The 20,449-nt window shown below is 36.1% G+C and overlaps 1 protein-coding gene across 1 annotated transcript in view; it reads left to right on the top strand.

Moving 5' to 3' along the window:
* The window catches only part of LOC134205480 (uncharacterized), a 137,843-nt gene that overhangs the window by 52,476 nt on the left and 64,918 nt on the right, over nucleotides 1-20,449 (top strand). The window contains exon 2 of the mRNA XM_062680754.1: nucleotides 18,510-18,615. Within this exon, the coding sequence (XP_062536738.1) occupies nucleotides 18,510-18,615 (106 nt within the window). The remainder of the gene's footprint in view (nucleotides 1-18,509; nucleotides 18,616-20,449) is intronic.

The following is a 20,449-nucleotide window of genomic DNA, read 5'->3' as shown; positions in this document are numbered from 1 at the left end:
GCAGTACCTTGCCAAGTAGTCGAGGTAGATATGTACTTTCGTCGCACTGACTGTTTGTCTCGTCGTTGACCCCGTTTTATAGCGCAACTAATTCACTCAGACAATAGCCGACAAAATTGTTGATTCCCGTAAAATACCACAACCACACAGTTGCTGGTAGGCTGACTGGGAGGAAAATGCAGTTAAACGTTTTTGCTTTTTTTTATCGTGATGGATGGTTCCCATTCGGCAATGCTATTCTTTGCATGTAAAATTTATCGCTCCGCGCAATTAGGGCTTTTCTTTCTTTCCCTTGACCAAGGCATCGTGTGACCTGGAAAACCGCAGTTAAATAAATGGTGAAAGAAACGGGAAATCTATTCACATATTCTAAAGCCGTTAAGCTATTATGATGTTATTAAGGAAATTGTCTCACGATTTATTAGATTGTCGTTTCTCTGCAATGTGAGTGATTATTTCGATGAGACGTATATTAAGCACGGAATATAATTCTTTTAATTAGAGTGTTGAAAACCCCTAATTAGTGTATTGGCTGTAAAGTGAATGCAGAACTGAGTGATAAATACATGAGTGGATGGTAATCTATTTTTTAAGAAAAGCCGAAAAAATGATTTACCCAAAATATTTACTAGACCAAATCGGAAATTGAAACTGCCGTTAAACATTGTATTTTGCTAAGATCCTTTTTTAACAGCTACTGGGAGAGTTTTTCCGGAGGAGTCGATGGAATTTAACTACTTTTGGAATTTTTCAGGAATTTCTCCAAGAATTCTTCTACAAGGAAGTCCAGGTGTGATTTTTGAGCATAAGCATGAGCATGAGCATTATGACCGCACAATTCGTAGTTGCTACTCCGTGATTGCCTGAACTTGCGAAATTGTACAGAGAACACAATGAATGGGGCTTGGGATTAGCTACCCATTCTCAATGTACACGTTTCGGGGGCTCAAATATTAAGTCAATAACGGCGCTGGCCACGTCCTTACGGTCATATAGGAATGGAAGGATTGTTAGTCCGACTCTCGCTGCTACTAGAGACCGAGTATATGTTACGGTTTATTTTATCTTACCTGTAAGTGACAAATGTCTGATTGGAATTGTGAATGTTCCATTCCTGAATGTTCTGTGTTTGGGCCTGAAGATAGGCAATTAAAATTATAAATAGAGGAAGTCCCAGACACAGACTTTATATTGCTGATGCCACATGGCACAAATTAATTAAAGGTGCCCAAATAGGATCTGAATCCTACACCAAAATAGAGCTATGTATTCAACGCCTTGGCTGTTGTAGACAAAATGCAAAACGCAATGAAAACACATTTGCGGGATTTGACTGATGGACAAAAATCTTATAAGGAAACCTCGTCACATCTCGCAATGGGCAACACATTGGACGTTTCTCTCGGGGCACAGAGAGATCGTCAGTTATTTTAATTTGTTGTTAAGTGTTTGTAAAAATGATTTTATTGTAATATGGCTCCCCGACGAAAACCTTGTAACTCAGGTGTTGAGGACAAGATTCTTCACTTACCTAGTTGTAAGTTAAGTAATTTTAAGTTCTGTCACCAAGTTTGGTGTTCTCTTCCTGTTTTCTGGCATCAATGTAAGTGATGCGTCAGGAACTAATTTTGTATTATCGTTACCGTATCGTTTGCAATGCTCAGAGTTCCATCATCGCATGGATTGATTTGTTTGAGATTGCGTAATTTAAGTTAGAATAGGAAGTAATCGTCCTCCTCAACACCTTTCCTCCAATCAAATTGACGAAATTTTTGTGGATGCTTCTAGACCATCCACAAAAATTTCGTTCCCGTTGGTTGAAGGTTGTGTTACGGTTTATTTTATCTTACCTGTAAGTGACAAATGTCTGATTGGAATTGTGAATGTTCCATTCCTGAATGTTCTGTGTTTGGGCCTGAAGATAGGCAATTAAAATTATAAATAGAGGAAGTCCCAGACACAGACTTTATATTGCTGATGCCACATGGCACAAATTAATTAAAGGTGCCCAAAGAGGATCTGAATCCTACACCAAATAGAGCTATGTATACAACGGGCTGTTGTAGACAAAATGCAAAACGCAATAAAAACACATTTGCAGGATTTGACTGATGGACCAAAACCTTATAAGAAAACCTCGTCATATCTCGCAATGGGTAACAAATTGGACGTTTCTCTCGGGGCACAGAGAGATCGTCGATCATTTTAATTTGTTGAATGTATTGTAAACTGTTTATATTTGTATGTATGTAAAATAATTTTATTGTAATATATACCTCTGCATCTCCACGATTGTCTTGGGATAGGATATCGTTTTAGTTACAAAGGATAATTTATCTGGATTCACTTTGGTAAGCGATACGATCTATGAGATGGGAAACAAGACTAATTCGAGTTAAAAGTTAAAACATGCACGCCCGGTGGCATATGAAAACGGAGGAGATTCGCGTTTTGGACGACCGCACGGAAACGCAGCACTCTGTACTCACTTGCTCGATGGCTACAGCAAGAAGAATGCGCTTTTTTTGACCACGCGCGACATGCGCATGAGCCACCGAACACAAGATAGATATTTTAGTTCTTTCTCGACGACTAAAACACGCACTGCACTTACTTGTTCGATGGCTACTCTTATTACCGGCCGCGCAATGCAGAACACAATATTTCGGCCGATCGCGCGATAGTTCTTCTATTCACTCGCACAAAGCAGAACAAAATTTTGACGGATCGCTCTGATTACTGGAGAATCTGAAACACAAGAAATCTCGCACAGAACTGATTTTTATCACCGTCCGCGCAATGCAGAACACAATATTTCGGCAGATCACGCGATCGTTCTGCTGTCCGAAACAAGAGAAATCTCGCACTGAACTCAAGGAAGTCCAGGTGTGATTTTTAGTGAAGAACTCAGCGGTAATACGAGTGACTACTAAGCAAGTCCATTCTGAACGACTGGGTATGATCTCCCGTCCAATTTAAGAAATTTCTGGCTATAATTTTATCTGAACTTTCTTAGGCATAACAGTACCACCGTATGTTTCATGATATACGAATGCAAACATGGAAAAAACGAGTTAGAAATTTCCCAGTTTATTATGGAGAGATTTTGAAAGGAGCAAAACAGTTACCTAGAATATTTAGAAAATGGATTCCTCAAAATTCCGGGGATATGGATTACCCAGAATTAATGGAATGAAAATTCATCCGAACTCTGCAGGAATGCCCCAGAATTCCCTGGATGCACACTAATAAAGGGAAAAAAATACTCAGAATTTTTGAAACAGTACTTTCCCTTGAATTCTAGCATTAAAAACAAAATTATGGGGTGTAATTCCCCAGATTTCCAGGAAGAGGATTTTTTCAGAGTTCGAGAAGGAGGAACTCTCCACAACTCTCGATGGACTTATTCTTCGGAATATATGGGTAGGAATGGAGAAGGGTTGATACTTTCTCGAAATTCTTGAAGAAAATTTTACCCAAAATTCATGGTGAAGGATATTGTGGGGCCAGATTCCGCCGAACGAATCATCCATTGGTCTGTTCGCCTGCGTGTTATCGTGAAGCGTGCAACCGCGTTGGTTGCCCAATGAAGATATCCCTAGAATTCGTAGAGAAAGAATTTCACAGGAACTTTCCTGAATTCCTGTTCAACGAACTCCATAGCAAACCCGGAAAATAAATGTCTCTAAATTCTTGGGGGATTCCTGCTGCAAAGTTCGATTAGCAGGAATTCCCCTAGAAGTGTTGATGGCGAATGTCCAGCATATCAGGATTGGGAGAGAGCAATTGCCCAGAGCCCTTGGAGAAGGTATTTCCAAAAATTACGACAAAGGAATCCTCTAGAATTAGAGGGGTTGGAATGCAGCAGAATTCCTGATTAAGTAATTCTTCAGAATTACTAGATGAGAAATCCTTTAAAATTTCTGTGGGAGGATTCCCTCCTACTCTATAAAGGAAGGATTACCCAGAATCCTTGATACAAGAATTTTAACACTTCGTCCACGTATTTTGTTTACAATTAATTGTATGAAATCTTGGCATAAACAATTCTTCAAGGTTTTAATACAATAAATTTAAAACAGATACTGTAGTAAAATAATACAAACGTGTGAGATTTCAATACGAAGGTTGTATTAAAGTAGAAATAGCGCCATTGCCGACGAGTACAAACATTTTTAAGTGCAGTGGTTCCGAAGAAATTTATCAACAAACCAAATTTTCAACCGTGACAGTTAAAGTTAGACCAAACAATAGACAAAAAACGACAATATTTTCCCCCTGAGGAAGACACAATCCCCGTGTCGAAACGTTGGGTAAATAACATACTCGTTTTACTAAATTTAGACTGAGTAGCCGTTTTTTACTAAAATACAAAAGAAACAGTCGTCACACAAACAGTGTATTAAAGACTTCCAAAATTGTATATACCAAAATGTCATACAGTTTCTGTAAGTTTCTTATGCAGAACTATATTAAAATCTGCCATTCGCTTGTTGGGTACGGAGACCAAAATTAGCATTAGCATTGAGAAATTCGCACAAATTCGAAGGTGGTACAAGCCTGGGCCATTGTATGAGAGTAGCATCACTTTCATCCGTTACCACAGATATCGATTTGGTACTAAGCACTATCTCTTAGATGGAAGCAATGCACTCTCCAATAGACCAGATTTGTCCTGGCCACGTCCTTGCGAATGCTGGGGAAGAGGAAGGATGGTTAGTCGGACACCTACTTAAGAAAGATGCAGAGAACTCTACGACCTCTCATACCTCACGGGAGGTTTTGGAATTATTAGTGTGGAAGGTTATAATAGTAGGAATCGTGTTGGTAGAACGTGAAACACAGAAAGAACTATGATAGAAATACAAAGTAGGAAAGGGATGAGCCTGGAATTGAACCCACAACCTCCTGTTTATAACGTAGAAGCGGTAGCCATTAGACCAACGAGCTCGTCTGTTGGGTACGGAGACCAAAATTCAACAAAAATTCCTCCGAGTTCAAACAAAGTTAATTGCCTATTGTTCGGGTATTAGACCACCCGAACAGGTACAATAATTTATGCCTTGTTCAGATTACAGCTGAATAACATGTTATTCGAAGGTGTTACTTCTGAATAACAAAACCGTTCGCACTAGCATTTTAGGTAATACTATTTGACAGCTGACAGCATGTGTCAAGCGCCAAATTTTTTCGAGCAGTTTGTTGTTTGTTTACAAATATGCAGCGAGATTCTTCAAATTAGAATTCAATTATTATTAAACAATTAATCTGTTTGCGATTAAAGAACTGTTCAGCGGTAATGAGATTTATTAATTTGCTATTTTCTTCGTAATTGCAAGAAGCGGACCAAACTCCGAAGGCGTGAGTTCAGTATGGGATGAAACTGATAGTGATTAGTGTGCGCCAAAAAGCCAGAAGTATTTGTGTGCTTCGTTTAAATTTTATTTTGCTCATTTTTCCTTCGGAAATCGGCTAGGAACTGTGGTTACAAGTAGGTAATTTCATTAGCTTGTTTACTGATGTTGCTATCTATATAAAATGGTGTGTATTGTTTGTCTTGTAGGTTTCGTCACCGGTGAACGGGATGTGAAGTCGAGGATTCCATAAATATTACACAGGCAGAAAGCATCAATGGAGCCTGGAAGGTCAAGATGGATCAGAAATAATACAATGTTTAGCATCTGCAAGACGAGCCAACGTGAATTCAAGTTAAACAAAATTGTATCACCAAAACAGTGTGACAATGGAATTCACGGAACAACTTCAGCGCGAGAAAATAGGATTCCTGGAACCCGAACTAACTACGAACTACGGTGGAAATTCCAAAAATATTCAGTGCTATCGTTTGGAGCGACCGACGGCTTTTTACTGCGGTCCGAAACAGTTTATTATGCAATATATTTTTGAAATTTTCGAAATAATGTTACTGACGGTAATAATTTTATGTATTTAGATGCGTCTAGTCCTTGGACCCAATGGGAAGTGTCATCAGTGTTGGTTGTCCTCCCCTATTCGGTTGTATCGTTGATCGGATTATTCTGCACTTATTTTGTAGATCCAGTTTTGCTCAAAAGGTCACCAATCGGAAAACCACAAGTTGCCGGTAGTGATAGTATTATAATTGGTTTTAAGAGTAAGAAACCCACCGTCGTTTCACCCACAAGAGGATGTACGAAGTAACTTCCAATTTTTAAAATAAAATAACAATTAAACAACGCAGGATGATATCGCACGTAATCATCATCAAATGAGATGGTATTAGTTGCCTAAATCAGCTAAAACCCTTCATCACATTCCATTTATATCTCAACTTAGGTGAACGAGGGCAGGCACGGAACTACGTTGTTGTGTTTCGCTAGGGAGGGTTCGTGAAGTACTAATAACTATAATAGATACTAGAGTATGTAAAATGATTCGAACAAAATAAAGATATTCAAACACATTCACTTCTTCTTTTTCTTCTTCTATGGGTCTACATTTCAAGTGAAACCTGGCGCGCTTTTCAACTTGGTATCCTTCGCCATTTTCTCAGGTAAAATTTGAAAGCTTTTCTATGCCCGCCATTGCATAGGTGTATGTCCTGTTTGGCAAGTACAATGGAAACATTATGCCCAAGCAATCGAGATTGTTTTCCATCATACTAGACTGAACCGAAAATCAAACTTGTTAACTCTGGATTCGCAGTTCTTCGCATTCAGTTAAAGGGCAGATAGCTTAAGGGCTAAATATATTCAAGTTAATATGAATTAGACGGTTCAAATAAAATGTAAGCAACCTGAAAATCTATTCTTGTTTTTATTAACTATGGTTCAATTCAGTTTTAATCTAGCTTTATTTTATATGAATTTCAAAATTATTTATGAAAGTTTCCCAAGTAATTCCGAATTTAAAAATTGATGTATAACGTGTTCGAAATAAGTTGTGAAAAAAGATGTTTTGTATTACATTCTCACGACTTTCTGATAACATGTAATTTTTTGATATTTGTTTGGTTTTTCAAAATGTTTTGTTTTACACTCTCTAGACATAAAACATGTCGCCAGGATGATTTCTCGAACTTACAATTAACATGTTCATTTTTTGACATTTGTTTAGTTAGAAGATATGTAGTTATGATCCACATGAATTTCAAATACCATGTATGTGTATTTTAATTTATTTTATCAAAATGGAATTCTAAAAAATGTATGCATGTATTTTTTTCATCCAATCCTGTAAATATTTTTATTTGAAATGAGACATTTGTCAACAGCTTTTGTTGTATTAAATTTACAGATCATATTATGTTGAGCGAATGTTCTTGAAAACTCACTTTATATATGTTGAAAAGATGTTTGTTTTTACTTTCATTCAACAAACTTTGTTACTTGATTGAACCCAATTTAATTCCATTCAACTTTTATTATGAGTTTTCTTTTAATTAAAATTAAGTGATACACTTGATATTTAATATTTAATTTAATATCTAGCCTTTAACATTTTAACATTTAATATTCAATATTTAATATTCAATATTTAATATTCAATATTTAATATTTATTATTCAATATTTAATATTTAATATTTAATATTTAATATTCAATATTTAATATTTAATATTTAATATTTAATATTTAATATTTAATATTTAATATTTAATATTTAATATTTAATATTTAATATTTAATATTTAATATTTAATATTTAATATTTAATATTTAATATTTAATATTTAATATTTAATATTTAATATTTAATATTTAATATTTAATATTTAATATTTAATATTTAATATTTAATATTTAATATTTAATATTTAATATTTAATATTTATTATTTAATATTTAATATTTAATATTTAATATTTAATATTTATTATTTAATATTTAATATTTATTATTTAATATTTAATATTTAATATTTAATATTTAATATTTAATATTTAATATTTAATATTTAATATTTAATATTTAATATTTAATATTTAATATTTAATATTTAATATTTAATATTTAATATTTAATATTTAATATTTAATATTTAATATTTAATATTTAATATTTAATATTTAATATTTAATATTTAATATTCAATATTTAATATTTAATATTTAATATTTAATATTTAATATTTAATATTTAATATTTAATGTTTAATATTTAATATTTAATATTTAATATTTAATATTTAATATTTAATATTTAATATTTAATAAAATTAAATATTTAATTTTCAATATTTTATATTAAATGTTAAAAAATATTAAATTTTGAGTATTAAATATTAAATTTTGGGTATTAAATATTAAATATTAAATATTGAATATTAAATATTAAATACTAAATGCGACAGTCCATCATGAAGTATACCTTGCCAATTTTCAGCTCCGTTGTTCTACACAGCTGATTGAAGAATCCGATAGAAAACGAATAGGAAATCAAAAATGAAAGTGCCGTATAATCCAATTGGACATGTGAAATGACCAACCACTTGAATGCAAGAAAACATGCGCAGCCCAAGTAACAATCAGTTACCACAAATAGACATCATTGTCGTACTAACGTTTAATTAAAGTTTTCCGTAGCTGAACAATATGTAGTATGGAATAACAAATTGGGCAAACATTGTTGACATTTGTAGCCAGCTTCTGTTCTGCTTTCAGCTATGTATCTGAATAATACTTTTATAAACGTTACCGACTTATTTCTTTTTAAATCGAAATGTATATTGAACAACTAGCTAAATACAACCAACTTAAACTTGCAAAGTTTATGCTGTTAATCGTGATGCACATGTTTAAATAATTTGTTTTTGAAGCATCGAACAAACGTTTGAAAGCTCTATTACAATCTATGCACGAGCATGAGTTTATTAAGAAGTCTAATAATTGATGTTATTAGTAAACATCATTGCGTCTGTTTCCGATTTCAATTTTGTTTATTTATATAATTTTGAAACGTGGAATAAACGTTTGATAATTCGCTTATTGCAATAACAACAATGGCTTTTGTTAAACGTTGTATGAACATTTATTCCACTCTTCAAATAAATTTAAATTTACGGACTTATTCTTTTTAAAACATTTTTCACTTTGCCATTCACTAGAGAATAAATTATTATTTTTATACTTACTTCAGGAATGATAGAAGAAATCTGCAGGATCACAACTTACAACTAAATCAAACAATAAAACCAAGACTGATAATTCACTTTTCGGAATGACATTACACTAACTATATCGTCATTGAACTCCTAATAAGCTTTTGTTCGATTGTTGGCAATTTTGTTGAGTAATGACCAACAACCCCATTACAGCTGGTCAACCAGAATTGTTCAACAACGTATGGTTTATATTTCTAATTCAGCTTGGTACTTTCCAAGGTGACAAATATAGCTGATGGTAAACAAGAGGGCTGGGGATTCAAAGGTCGTTGGATCGATACCGGTATCCTGTTCATGATTTATTTTTCATCTTATTTCCAGTATGTTGAACAATGCCTTAATAAATGTAACAATGTAATGAAATAAATGTATTTAGAAAAGCATAATTAAAAAAGCCTAATCAGTGTGCTGCTGACTAGTTGAATTAACATTATGTTTGGTTTTTGAACAAAGTTGATGAATAAATATTTTTATCTACTATTTAAGTAAAGTTGAAGAGAGGTTGCTAGTTGTTGTTGAATAAATACTCCATTTTTGGACGAACAATGCTGGAACAAATGTTGTCATGTATGATAGTATAATTTTTAATCAACGCTGGCTGAATAAATCTGGCCATACTGATGTTTATTCAACTGGCAATTGTTACTTGGGAGGGCCTGTGGCCTTCAGTCGAGCAGCAAATTCGATCAGTTGTATCATGTTATTCGCAATGGCATGTTGTTCAAAGGTGTTATTCGGCTGTCAGAAATTTATGGGAATATTACCTTTGAATAACATGTTATTGGCCGAACAACACTAAAGCGCGAATAACATGTTATTCGACCGTAGTCCGGATATAGCATTACAATGTTCTGAAAACTGAGATGTGAATGTATACATTATGTGTAAGATTTGGGTTTGAAAAATGTATTGAAGGTGCCCACTTTCCTCGGGACTCGAAAGCACGACTCTCAGTACGCTAGACTGGTGCTTTTAATCAACTTAGCGGCTTTCAAAATCGGACGCATAGGCGAAGCACTCACAGTCCATTTTCTAAACCAACGCTTCCACATGTGTGAACCAAACATTCACATTATTTAACAGTCACAGTATTTAAAGGTTCCCCCAAACACACACGACGCGATTCTATTGCTTGGCGATTACGATTATGTCGTTGTTGGTATGGCGTAAGTGGAACATTGCCTGTAGCGACCGCCCAAGGCAGAATAAAATAACGCGAATCTCAAGATCGTTATGTGCTTTTAAAGCACGATCGATCGCGCACTAATTGGATTTTTAAGAGTCTTTTGAATAAAATAAGTTCGAAAAATTTAAGAAAATCGCATAATGAACACCCCTAGCTTTTAGTACGGTGAGCAAACTACCAAGGAGTGGAATTATTATGATATTTTGATAATTATTGTTATGCATCAACATTAGGATTTCTGAGTTGGGTTGTATTTGAAACAGCGAAAATGGGTAACAAAGTTTAATTTTCGAAATTACTATCACATGATAAACTGAACTGGATCTATCTATATACATGAAAATGAATTTCTGTCTGTTTGAACCTTATAGACTCGGAAACTACTGAACCGATCGGCGTGAAAATTTGTATGCAGACGTTATTAGGGCCGGGGAAGGTTCTTAAGATGGTTCGAGGCCCCTCCCTAGTATCTATGAAGTACATCCGCGTATGCCAAACTATCTAAGTAGTAGTGCAACAGCAATTGCATGCTGGACAGTGCAATTGAAGAGAACTTAGTCTTGTATTGTACATTTAGACCAAAACTGTTTATATGACGCTGATGAACTGGCAGCAAGGCCCACTTCGGACGAGATTCACACGGAATCTGTCACAAAATCGAGCTTGCTTTGTCGCTGACAACGTCGCTGGCACCAAATTGAAGTCGGTTTCCACACTTCCGAACGCTTTTCCGACAATGTGTTGGTAGCAAATTCAAATTTTGTTCTGGCGTTCTTGTTGTCGGAAGTAAGTTCGGAAGTAAAACGTCGGAAGTCGGAATACAATTTTTCATGCTGGCGACACAATATACACCTTCGTGATTAACTTACGCGGATACCACAAATGGCGACTCGGAGAAAAAAACAAGTCACAAACATTTCGTCTGTACGCACGTTTTGCTGAATAGAAGCATCATTGTTATAATATTGTTCAATACCGAAACAATTTAAAAAAATTTGGTATTTTTTTAACTGATTTTAATTGCTAAGTATCTAATACATGCATTCATCTCTTAGACTAGGTGTTCCGTGTTTGCTTAACACTATCATCCTTGTTTTCTATGTTACATTTTTAGTTATTATTAATACATTTCAATGGCCTCTGGCAGTTAGGATTTTTCCTCTGGTTGAATAAAACCATGTACTGATTGCCAGATACAAACCAAACTTGACCTAATTTACTTTAAGGGTGCAAGGAGCTAATCGTGGCAATAGAAGATTGCAACGATTTTTGCCTAAAATTTGAAATTATTTTGTTGGACTTTTGTTGCAATGTCTCAATATTAGAAATTCTATGAAGTTCATTGGTACTATACCACAGAGGCAACTTCAGAATCATTTTCAAAATTTTATTTTGAATCCTCTGAAGTACCTTTTTTCTGGTATTGCAGCAACTAGTCCATATTGGCACAGCATACAACATGGCTGGTCTAAAAAATTGTTTGTAAATCATAATAAATCGAACTGGTATCCATTTTCGAGACATTATTCTCAAAATTGGTATTTCTAAGAATAGCGAAACGTTTTTTAATTTCATTTTGCAAATCTCGCCAAATAACTTTCAACGCGGGATCGCGAGTTTTTTGGTATTGCCATCGCCTCACATTTTTAAGACGGATCAGTAGCCGAAGATCGTCGTCAATAATAAAAGAGTTGAATTTAATTTCACATTGAGCAATTGCAATGCCTCTGGCTTCGACAATTAAATTTGTCAAAGATACGAGAGCATTATCAATATCATTTTTTTTATCGAGAAGAATATGAACATCAAAATTCCTATCGATATACGTTTTATATAAATCCCAGTCATCCCATCATAAATCCCAATCTATGATAATTAAAAGTAGAGCTGATTGGATTATAAATGGCTTCTTGTGAGACTTCAAACGTCACAGGAAGGTGATCAGAGTCAAAGTCAGCATGAGTTACCAATTGGCCACACAGCTGACTTGAATCCGTTAAAACTAATTTAATTGTAGAAGGATTTAGACTGGAAGAAAAACAAGTTGGTCCATTTGGATATTGAATAGGGGGAAAGACGGCTTTGGCAGGTTTTGTTCTATTATTGGCAGGGGGGTTTTTGTCGACCAAACTTTATGAAATTTGGCCACAATATATTTTGATATGCAAAGAATCTTTATGCCAAATTTGAGCATAATCAGTCATAAAAACCCCCTAACAATAATAGAACAAAACCTGCCAAAGCCGTCATTCACCCTAGTATAATATACCGCAGAAAAATCTTCGAATAAAATTTTACCATTGGAATTGACTTGAGCATTATTCCATGAACGGTGTTTGGCATTGAAGTCACCAATTATGAAAAATTTGGATTTGTTGCGAGTTAGAATTTGAAGATAAGCTCTCAACAAATTCCTTTGCTGCCCATTGCACTGGAAAGGCAAGTATGCAGCAATAAAAGAGAATTGTCCAATTTTTTTTTTCTACAGAAACTCCCAAGGTTTCGAAAACTTTGGTTTCAAACGAAGAATATAATTTATGTTTGATACGTCTATTAATGACAATGGCGACCCCACCACAGGCGCTGCCAAGACGATCATTTCGGTAAATAAAATAATTTGGATCTCTTTTGATGAAAAGACCAGGTTTTAAATATGTTTCAGTTATAATGACAATGTGCACATTATGAACTGATAGGAAGTTGAATAATTCATCTTCCTTACCCTTTAAAGAGCGGGCATTCCAATTTAAAATTTTCAAAGAATTACTTGGATCCATTAAAACGAAGTCCAATAACAATTTTTTGCGTAAATTTGATACCAACCTGAACAGCTTCAGTTTTGGTATTTGCTTTGAACATTGCATCAATCATGTGATGCAATTGTTCATTTAGAAAATCAAAGTCGGAAGCAGACATGCTACCTGAGTCGTCAGAACGAACGTTATTTTCCGTTGAAGAATGGGTATGAAAATCATTCATCGTCGGTAAATTTTCAGAAATGAAAATTTTCCTGCCTGCAGCGATGCTAGCATAGTTGGGCATGTTTGAAAAACTAGAATTCGACGAACTGCTCGTTACCCGGTGAGAGGTAGGAACAAAATTTGTTCGTTGATTGTGGTGGGTATGAATTGCTCGACCGGCAAATGATTGCGGATTTTGAGCGTTTAAAATATGTTTACCCAGCGAATCTGGGATCCTATTGGAATTTCCCGTCATCAATTTTGCACGGGAAGTCAAAACTTTTTTGCGTGAAGGGCATTCCCAGAAATTGGATTTATGATTGCCCCCACAATTGGCACATTTAAATTTATTGGAATCTTCTCTCACAGGACAGGCATCCTTGGCGTGAGAGGTTCCACCACAAATCATGCATTTAGCATCCATGTGGCAATGTTTAGTTCCGTGACCCCACTTTTGGCACATACGGAACTGAGTGGGGTTTTGGAAATTTCCCCCAGGCCTGCGAAAATGTTCCCATGTAACACGGACAAGGGACATAATACAGACCTTTTCCAAAGTTTTTTATTATTTTGTTCACTTTTGTTAAAATGAACTAAATAAAATTCTTGAGAAATACCCGTCTGGGAAGTACCAGAGCGAGATTTCTTTTTCATCTTAATTACTTGGACTGGTGAAAATTGAGAAATTTCAATTTTAATCTTATCCAGTGATTTATCATCACTGGCGAGACCTTCCAAGACGACTAACGCTCAGTTTTGTCGTCATAAGTGAAGAATTTATGCCGCTTCTCAGTTAAATACTAAAGAAGACGTTTGCGATCGTCAAATGATCCCGGCAAAACGCGACAGTCACCCTTCCTGGCAATCTGAAATAATCTGATTCCTAAAGGCAGAAAACTCGGCAACAGATACCACAATTGGCGGAATCCTTTGCTTTTTCGCATGGATCGTATCACCTGGGCTAGAGGTAGATTCGATTTGCTCAATTTTGTCATTAATCAAATCGAACTGATTGCTCAGTTCGACAGGAGAAGAATTATTTTGAATGTTAGAGTTAGAAGGAATATCTGAAATCTCCAGCTGTCTTCTATTTTTTCCGCGCTTTGGCAGGACGGTCTTGAAACCTTGTTTCTCAAAAGGAAGTGGAGAATTCAGCGATTCCCCCTTCCTCTTGTTTTTATTAATGCTCATTGCTGAGCGTGGAGACGTGACTTTCTAAGAGTTTTGTTTTTCCAGGACGATGTCCCTCCAGGATTACCACCGCTTGTCGGAATTTTACTTCTGCAAACCCAATTGTGGGGAGCACCGGTTCTGATGATGCATTTCAACTTGTTTTACACAGCTGTGCGAAAAAATATGGTCCCCAACATAAAATGAACGAGAAAAACGCCTATCCGAATCAGTTTTTCTCCAACTTGTATACAAGTGCGATAGTTTTGTTTTCATGGCTTGTTATGATTAGAAGAGGTTTTTGCCTCTCTTTTATCGTTGTTTGTTATCTATCGAGAACGATTTCTGCAAACCCTACAAGCTATAATAGTAACCTATCGGTCTGTATCATAAACTCGCGTAGGAGACGAGCACCCCGACAACAAACGCTATGCGTGAGCCGCAATGACCTCCATATCTACATACGGAGGTCTTCACTGCCCACCCGCGACGTTTTTGTTATTGGGGTGAGCATGATGTTCACTGCATCACAGTAGTCTCTACTGCAACTTCTGGTTTTGTTCAAGACGCCCCCAGCGCTGTAGTTTGGTCATAAATTGTTGAGACACTGTGTTCACCGCATTCCATATGACCTCTTCCCGACACATCTTTTCAACGAGGTTGTCCGGGGTTGTATCCATGCCGCTGACAAGCAGTACCTAATACCTCTCCTATTCAAATCTCGCGCTATCTTATCCGTTTCCGTTACCGAACGAATTGCTTCGATGGTAGAACGGCCTTTACGGAACCCATACTGGTTGCTTGACACGCCAACAACTTACCAGTTGTGCCGAGTAGGCAAATTGGTATGTATGCCGAAGGCTCTCTCGGGGATTTCCCAGTCTTAGGCAATAGCACAAACTTCTGCCGTTTCCAACGATCTGGAAAGTTTCCTTCGTCCAGGCAACGTTGGAAGCAGCTCCTGAACATATATGGAGCGGCAAGAATCGTGTGCTTAAGGGCCAGGTTAGGAATACAATCCGGCCCTGGTGCCTTGTTTAGCTTAAGTTTTCTTGCAACGGCGATAAGCTCATCGTTAGTCACTAGCAGGCTCTCTTACTACATTTGATTTCGTAGTTCAGAGCTCTGCTCGCTGTTTAAAACACCCGTCTTTCTAGCCTGTCCGCTTCGGTCCTAGCGCGTCGCAACCTTCTTTTAGCTCTAAGACAGGTTCTGCGAAGATCAGCTATCGTGCTCGTCCACCAGTGCACCGGTTTGCGGTTGTCGGTTAGCATAGTCCTCCTGGGCATTGTTACATCACAAGTTCGTGTTAGGACATCAGATAACTCATCATCACTAAGGCCTAGAGGCCGATTTACCCACCGTAGTGATTCATTGGTTTTTGATGATATTTGATGCTTACAACAAACGACTTCCAAATTTTGTCCATTGCACTATTTGTCAGTATGCTTTTGCCATCGAGTGCATCGTAGTAATAAGTTCGATTATTTTTTATCAAATTCTAGAAGTTTGTAATGATATCAGAACATCATAAAGAATACGGGGAAGTATGTATAACATAAAGCATTGAATTTCTAGTAAAACCAGTCTCCTCGGCTGTCAAATATCGACTTTTAAAATATTTGGGGGAAATTGATCCTTCTCAAAGAACTTGCTTTGATAAAATTAGAAAGGTGCCCTCGGATTTTTTTAATATTTGAATTGCTGTGAACGATTTTTGTTATTGAATTCGACAGCACATGCAATTTTAAAATTTGGGGAGACTTGATCCCCTTTCTACGATATCTACGCAATAAATATTTTTTTCCTGCCAACCCTTCATCAAATCTGTCAAATCTACAAAAAATTAGAAGCCTGAGAATAGATTTATATTTTTTTTATTTTTAGCGCCAAATTTTTGTATGGGTGACTAATGGGGGATCAAGTGTTCCCATATTGAGGCAAAAACTCCAAATCCAAATATCCTAAAACTTCGATGGAATGTTAACATTTTTATCAGTACAGATCATTGAGCATATTTATTGCTTTGTGCAGTGAAAAAAAAACAAAAAGAAAGCATTTGGTCATATTTATGAAAAGATGTTCAAATTTTGCGTCGCCAATAAAAAAACAAAACATACAAACCAGGGCCAGAATAAATAAGGTTGTCAATCCTAAATAACTCACCACATAAAGGTCATTTATCTAGAGGCACTTTACTAAAAAATACGCTAGAACAAAACTACTTTAGTACTACTTAAGTCTCCCCTGGGATCAAGTCTCCCCACCTTCCCCTACATGTAATGTTTGATAAGCAGGAATAGTTCCTCATGTCTACGAGTAGCTAGACGAATTACCTAATCAGAATGATTCTCTCGTTCATATCCAAAATCAGTAAGCAGCTATCTAATGCCGCGTCATACCAACCAAACTATTTTTATCTGTTCTATCAGACGATGCTGGATATAAGTTTGCACATACATTGTAGGACCACCTAGATAGAAAAACACAACAAAGGGTAGTCCATCCTCTAGTTAACTGCCGGCTGACTAATACTTAAATGACACACTTCAAGAACATGACTATCTTCATGTACTTATCTGAAAGCATTAGTTACGTCCACACAGCATAACATCAGCCAGATTAACGATGCGCTACGGTTATAAACTAATTGCAACTAATTTCAGTCATTATAATTATTTGCAATGACAATCTTTCCTGCTGCCACGCCGCCGTCAGCAGCTGATTACCGGTTACCATAGTCAACCATGCGTGAGGCACTGTGACATGGCTCTGGCAGACTGATGGAGTTGTTAATGAAAAATAGCAAACCCATCGGTGAGTAGTGGAGTAAAGTTATGCAGAGACTCCAAACCGTTGATGACGTAATTTTATCAACGTAGCGTAAACCATTTTCTTGTGCTCCATCTTCCATGCAGTGGAGATGGAGTTTTTATGGGAGATGACGTGTATAGGAAGTCTGGTGACTATACTAAAGGTAGATAGAGATTATGTATAAGATTATTTCGTCAACATAAAAAGTTCCAAGAGGCATACTTCGCAACGCTGATTACGTTTTGTTGTTTAATACAGTTCTATCAGTTTACCCGTTGAGTTTAAGGTTGAAACATGACCACCTTTAGGTTTCGTTTATGAAAGGATACTAATCATTATTTTTAATTCTATTATAGTTACTATATAGCTACGGAAAATATTTTTCCTAAAATATTGCAGTAACAATCCATTTGAACGTTAATAAGCGTAGAACTGTATCAATCTCCGGAAATAAAGTCCTAATTTTCAGCTTGGCTTGCCAAATTAAAATGAATTATGTATACATATGGTTACAATTTTTTATACTATAAGCATTAGCCTAATTTTGATCACAGTAATTGGGATTCGACCAAAAATTTCATTTAGGTAGTTTTAGGATGACTTGGGTTACTTTTTTGTTACGTTGTCAAAATTTGAATTTGAATTTGAGAATTGTCGTATGTACCTAGAATTTTCGTTCCATCAGTTATATCAAATACAAGTTTTCAAAAATACAGATTTTTTAGTCGTAACATTCCTTTGTTCTTGCTCATTAAAAACATGCCGTAATTGATGACGTTTCCAAGGATACCATTTTCGTTCCAGCTCAATCTTTCAAGATATTGCGCAAACTCTACACTCTATTATCCAAATTGATACATGTTAGCCATACCTTGAATGTGATATAAAGCTATTTAGTTGCTACTGACAAAACCTGTTACCCCATATCTGTAATCCACATTCGACTTGTAATAGTTCCTATGCGCCCACCATCTACAATTTGCTACAAAGAAAATCGAGGCTGTACGTACAGTTGTGCTATTAGATGCAGCATTGAGTTAGATGCATGTTAGGAAATTGATACATGTATGGTCCAATATTCTGTTAATTGGGTCATCAGCCGTGTATGGGGTTTACCTTCGCATCGTTCCGAGTGGAGCACCTTCTATTTATGCAAACAATCCTTGTAGTAAATTTTATGCACGCTCGATGCTCACATGATCTAATAAACATTTCTCTTATTACTTTTTCATTTTCAGCTCTCTATCAAAACGAATTTATCAACGATCTGCTGGAGGAACGAAAGCATTATGAAGCAGCCCAAAAATCTATTGCTGAGTGGAGAAGCACACTTACCAGAAACAGGTGAGTAACACGTCTACATGGGTGAGACGGGTGAGTGTAGTAAATTTTATTTTTGGAGCTGGATGACGTTCAGTTTGTTGGTTGATTTCATAAATAATGAAACATATTCCAATTACCGGCGCAGCGACTATGCCCAAGGGCTTGATGATCCCTCCCCAGGCCACAGCGAGTTGTAGGGCTTGCCTAGGATGTGGTTGGGTTCGACAGTGGGCTCTGTTAAACTTCTATAAAAAGCATGTATCCGAAAGTAGGACCTACCAAAGCGACAGTGCTCAAAGCCTAAAATCATCGAGTGTCAGTTCACAAAACCTAAACCCATCGAATAAGGTACGACTTATAACAGCGTCTGTTCTCCATGGGCGTCTGAACATCGCCCCAGTGTCAGCGAGCGCCTCAGGTGTCAGTTCCTACAAGCCAGCTTAAAGTCAATCACCACGGAATTCAAAACAAAATGTTCTCGAGTTTTCAAGGGCACAACACTCGTCGAAAACAAGCGTTTATAAAATAAGTTACGCCCAAATCGCAGATTGGTCCAGAACTGTCATTTTTATTATTTCATCTTTGCTGAGTCGCAGCATGTGTGGAATAATAAAAATGACAGTTGTGCGTGGCGTCCGTTTGAATTGGGTGCCCTTGAAAACGCTTTTTTAGTTTTGGATTCCTTGAGGATTGTCCTTAAAAACCCAAGTACCTAACGAATAATTATTCATAATAATCAACAATAGAATACGAACTGTAACAATCGACAAAGCATGACAGTGTGCAATAAGGAACGGTCTGTATGGGAAATATGTTATCCACTTTTAAAGTGTTACTAATCAGAAGCTCATGAAGGTATTGGTTTGTTTTATCCTGCATTCGACGTATTCATATGTTAAGTTTCAAATCAGATATTTTTTGTTTGTTGAAAAATTTGTTGTTTCCGATTGATCACGAATTGAAAGTGATATTGAAATTCGAGTTTTGGACACATGGTTCCGTAAGAAGGGCATCAAGATGGATAAAATGACCAAGCGTTTCGCTATCCACTTCGCAAAGGTGAAAATTCATGGTCAACAAGCTTAGGGAATAGGGTAACAGTCCTATTTTGGACCCCTAGAGGAAGTGCATCCCAATATATGCTTATATCTATTGAAATACATTTTCGATATGGGCGGAAATGGCACCATTTCAAAGATGAAAGTCTTATTTATGAAATAGAAATTCGAAAAGAGCTTCAGTTATTGATAGATCAGTGAAATTTTCCATTTTCTGAAATGAAAATATTCTTCGTTTTGGACAGTGCAACATATTTTGGACCCCCAAATGTACACATTTTGGACACCCCCAATTTAGTCTCTTCAAAGTCGAATTTCTAATTTACCCTGGTAAATTGAGTCGAAGCCAAGTCTTATCTTTCGATTGGCATGCATCAATGAGAGGATTCCTGCGTATTAAATTCACAATTTCGACAACAACTTATTGTGTACGTTTTGAGATTTTCAGTGATGTATACTTTTAATCGTAACGCATTGTAACGCACGCCTTCTTGAACAAACTAATTTCCTCGAAATTTCATCTAAATATCACTTTTTCGCATGGGAAACCAGTGAAATAGATACTGAACAATGTTAATTTCCTGAAGCCAGTTCAGAAATCAGAAAAATTTCGCCAGGAGGGTCCAAAATATGTAGGGGTCCAAATCAAGTTGGTTACCCTACTACACGTTCACTAACCTGTCGGAAAAAGGGAGCAAATCAAAATCAGATGATCGGAATTTGGACCAGAAAGTAATCAATTGTATAGAACGAAGCAATTTCATGCCGATTTGTGACTAGGAGAAAAATGCTGGAAT

Source organism: Armigeres subalbatus, chromosome 1 (genome assembly GCF_024139115.2).
Source record: "Armigeres subalbatus isolate Guangzhou_Male chromosome 1, GZ_Asu_2, whole genome shotgun sequence".
NCBI classification, from domain to species: Eukaryota; Metazoa; Arthropoda; class Insecta; order Diptera; family Culicidae; genus Armigeres; species Armigeres subalbatus.
The sequence above is the reverse complement of the archived record's forward strand: the minus strand, read 5'-3'. Positions and strand labels throughout refer to the sequence as shown.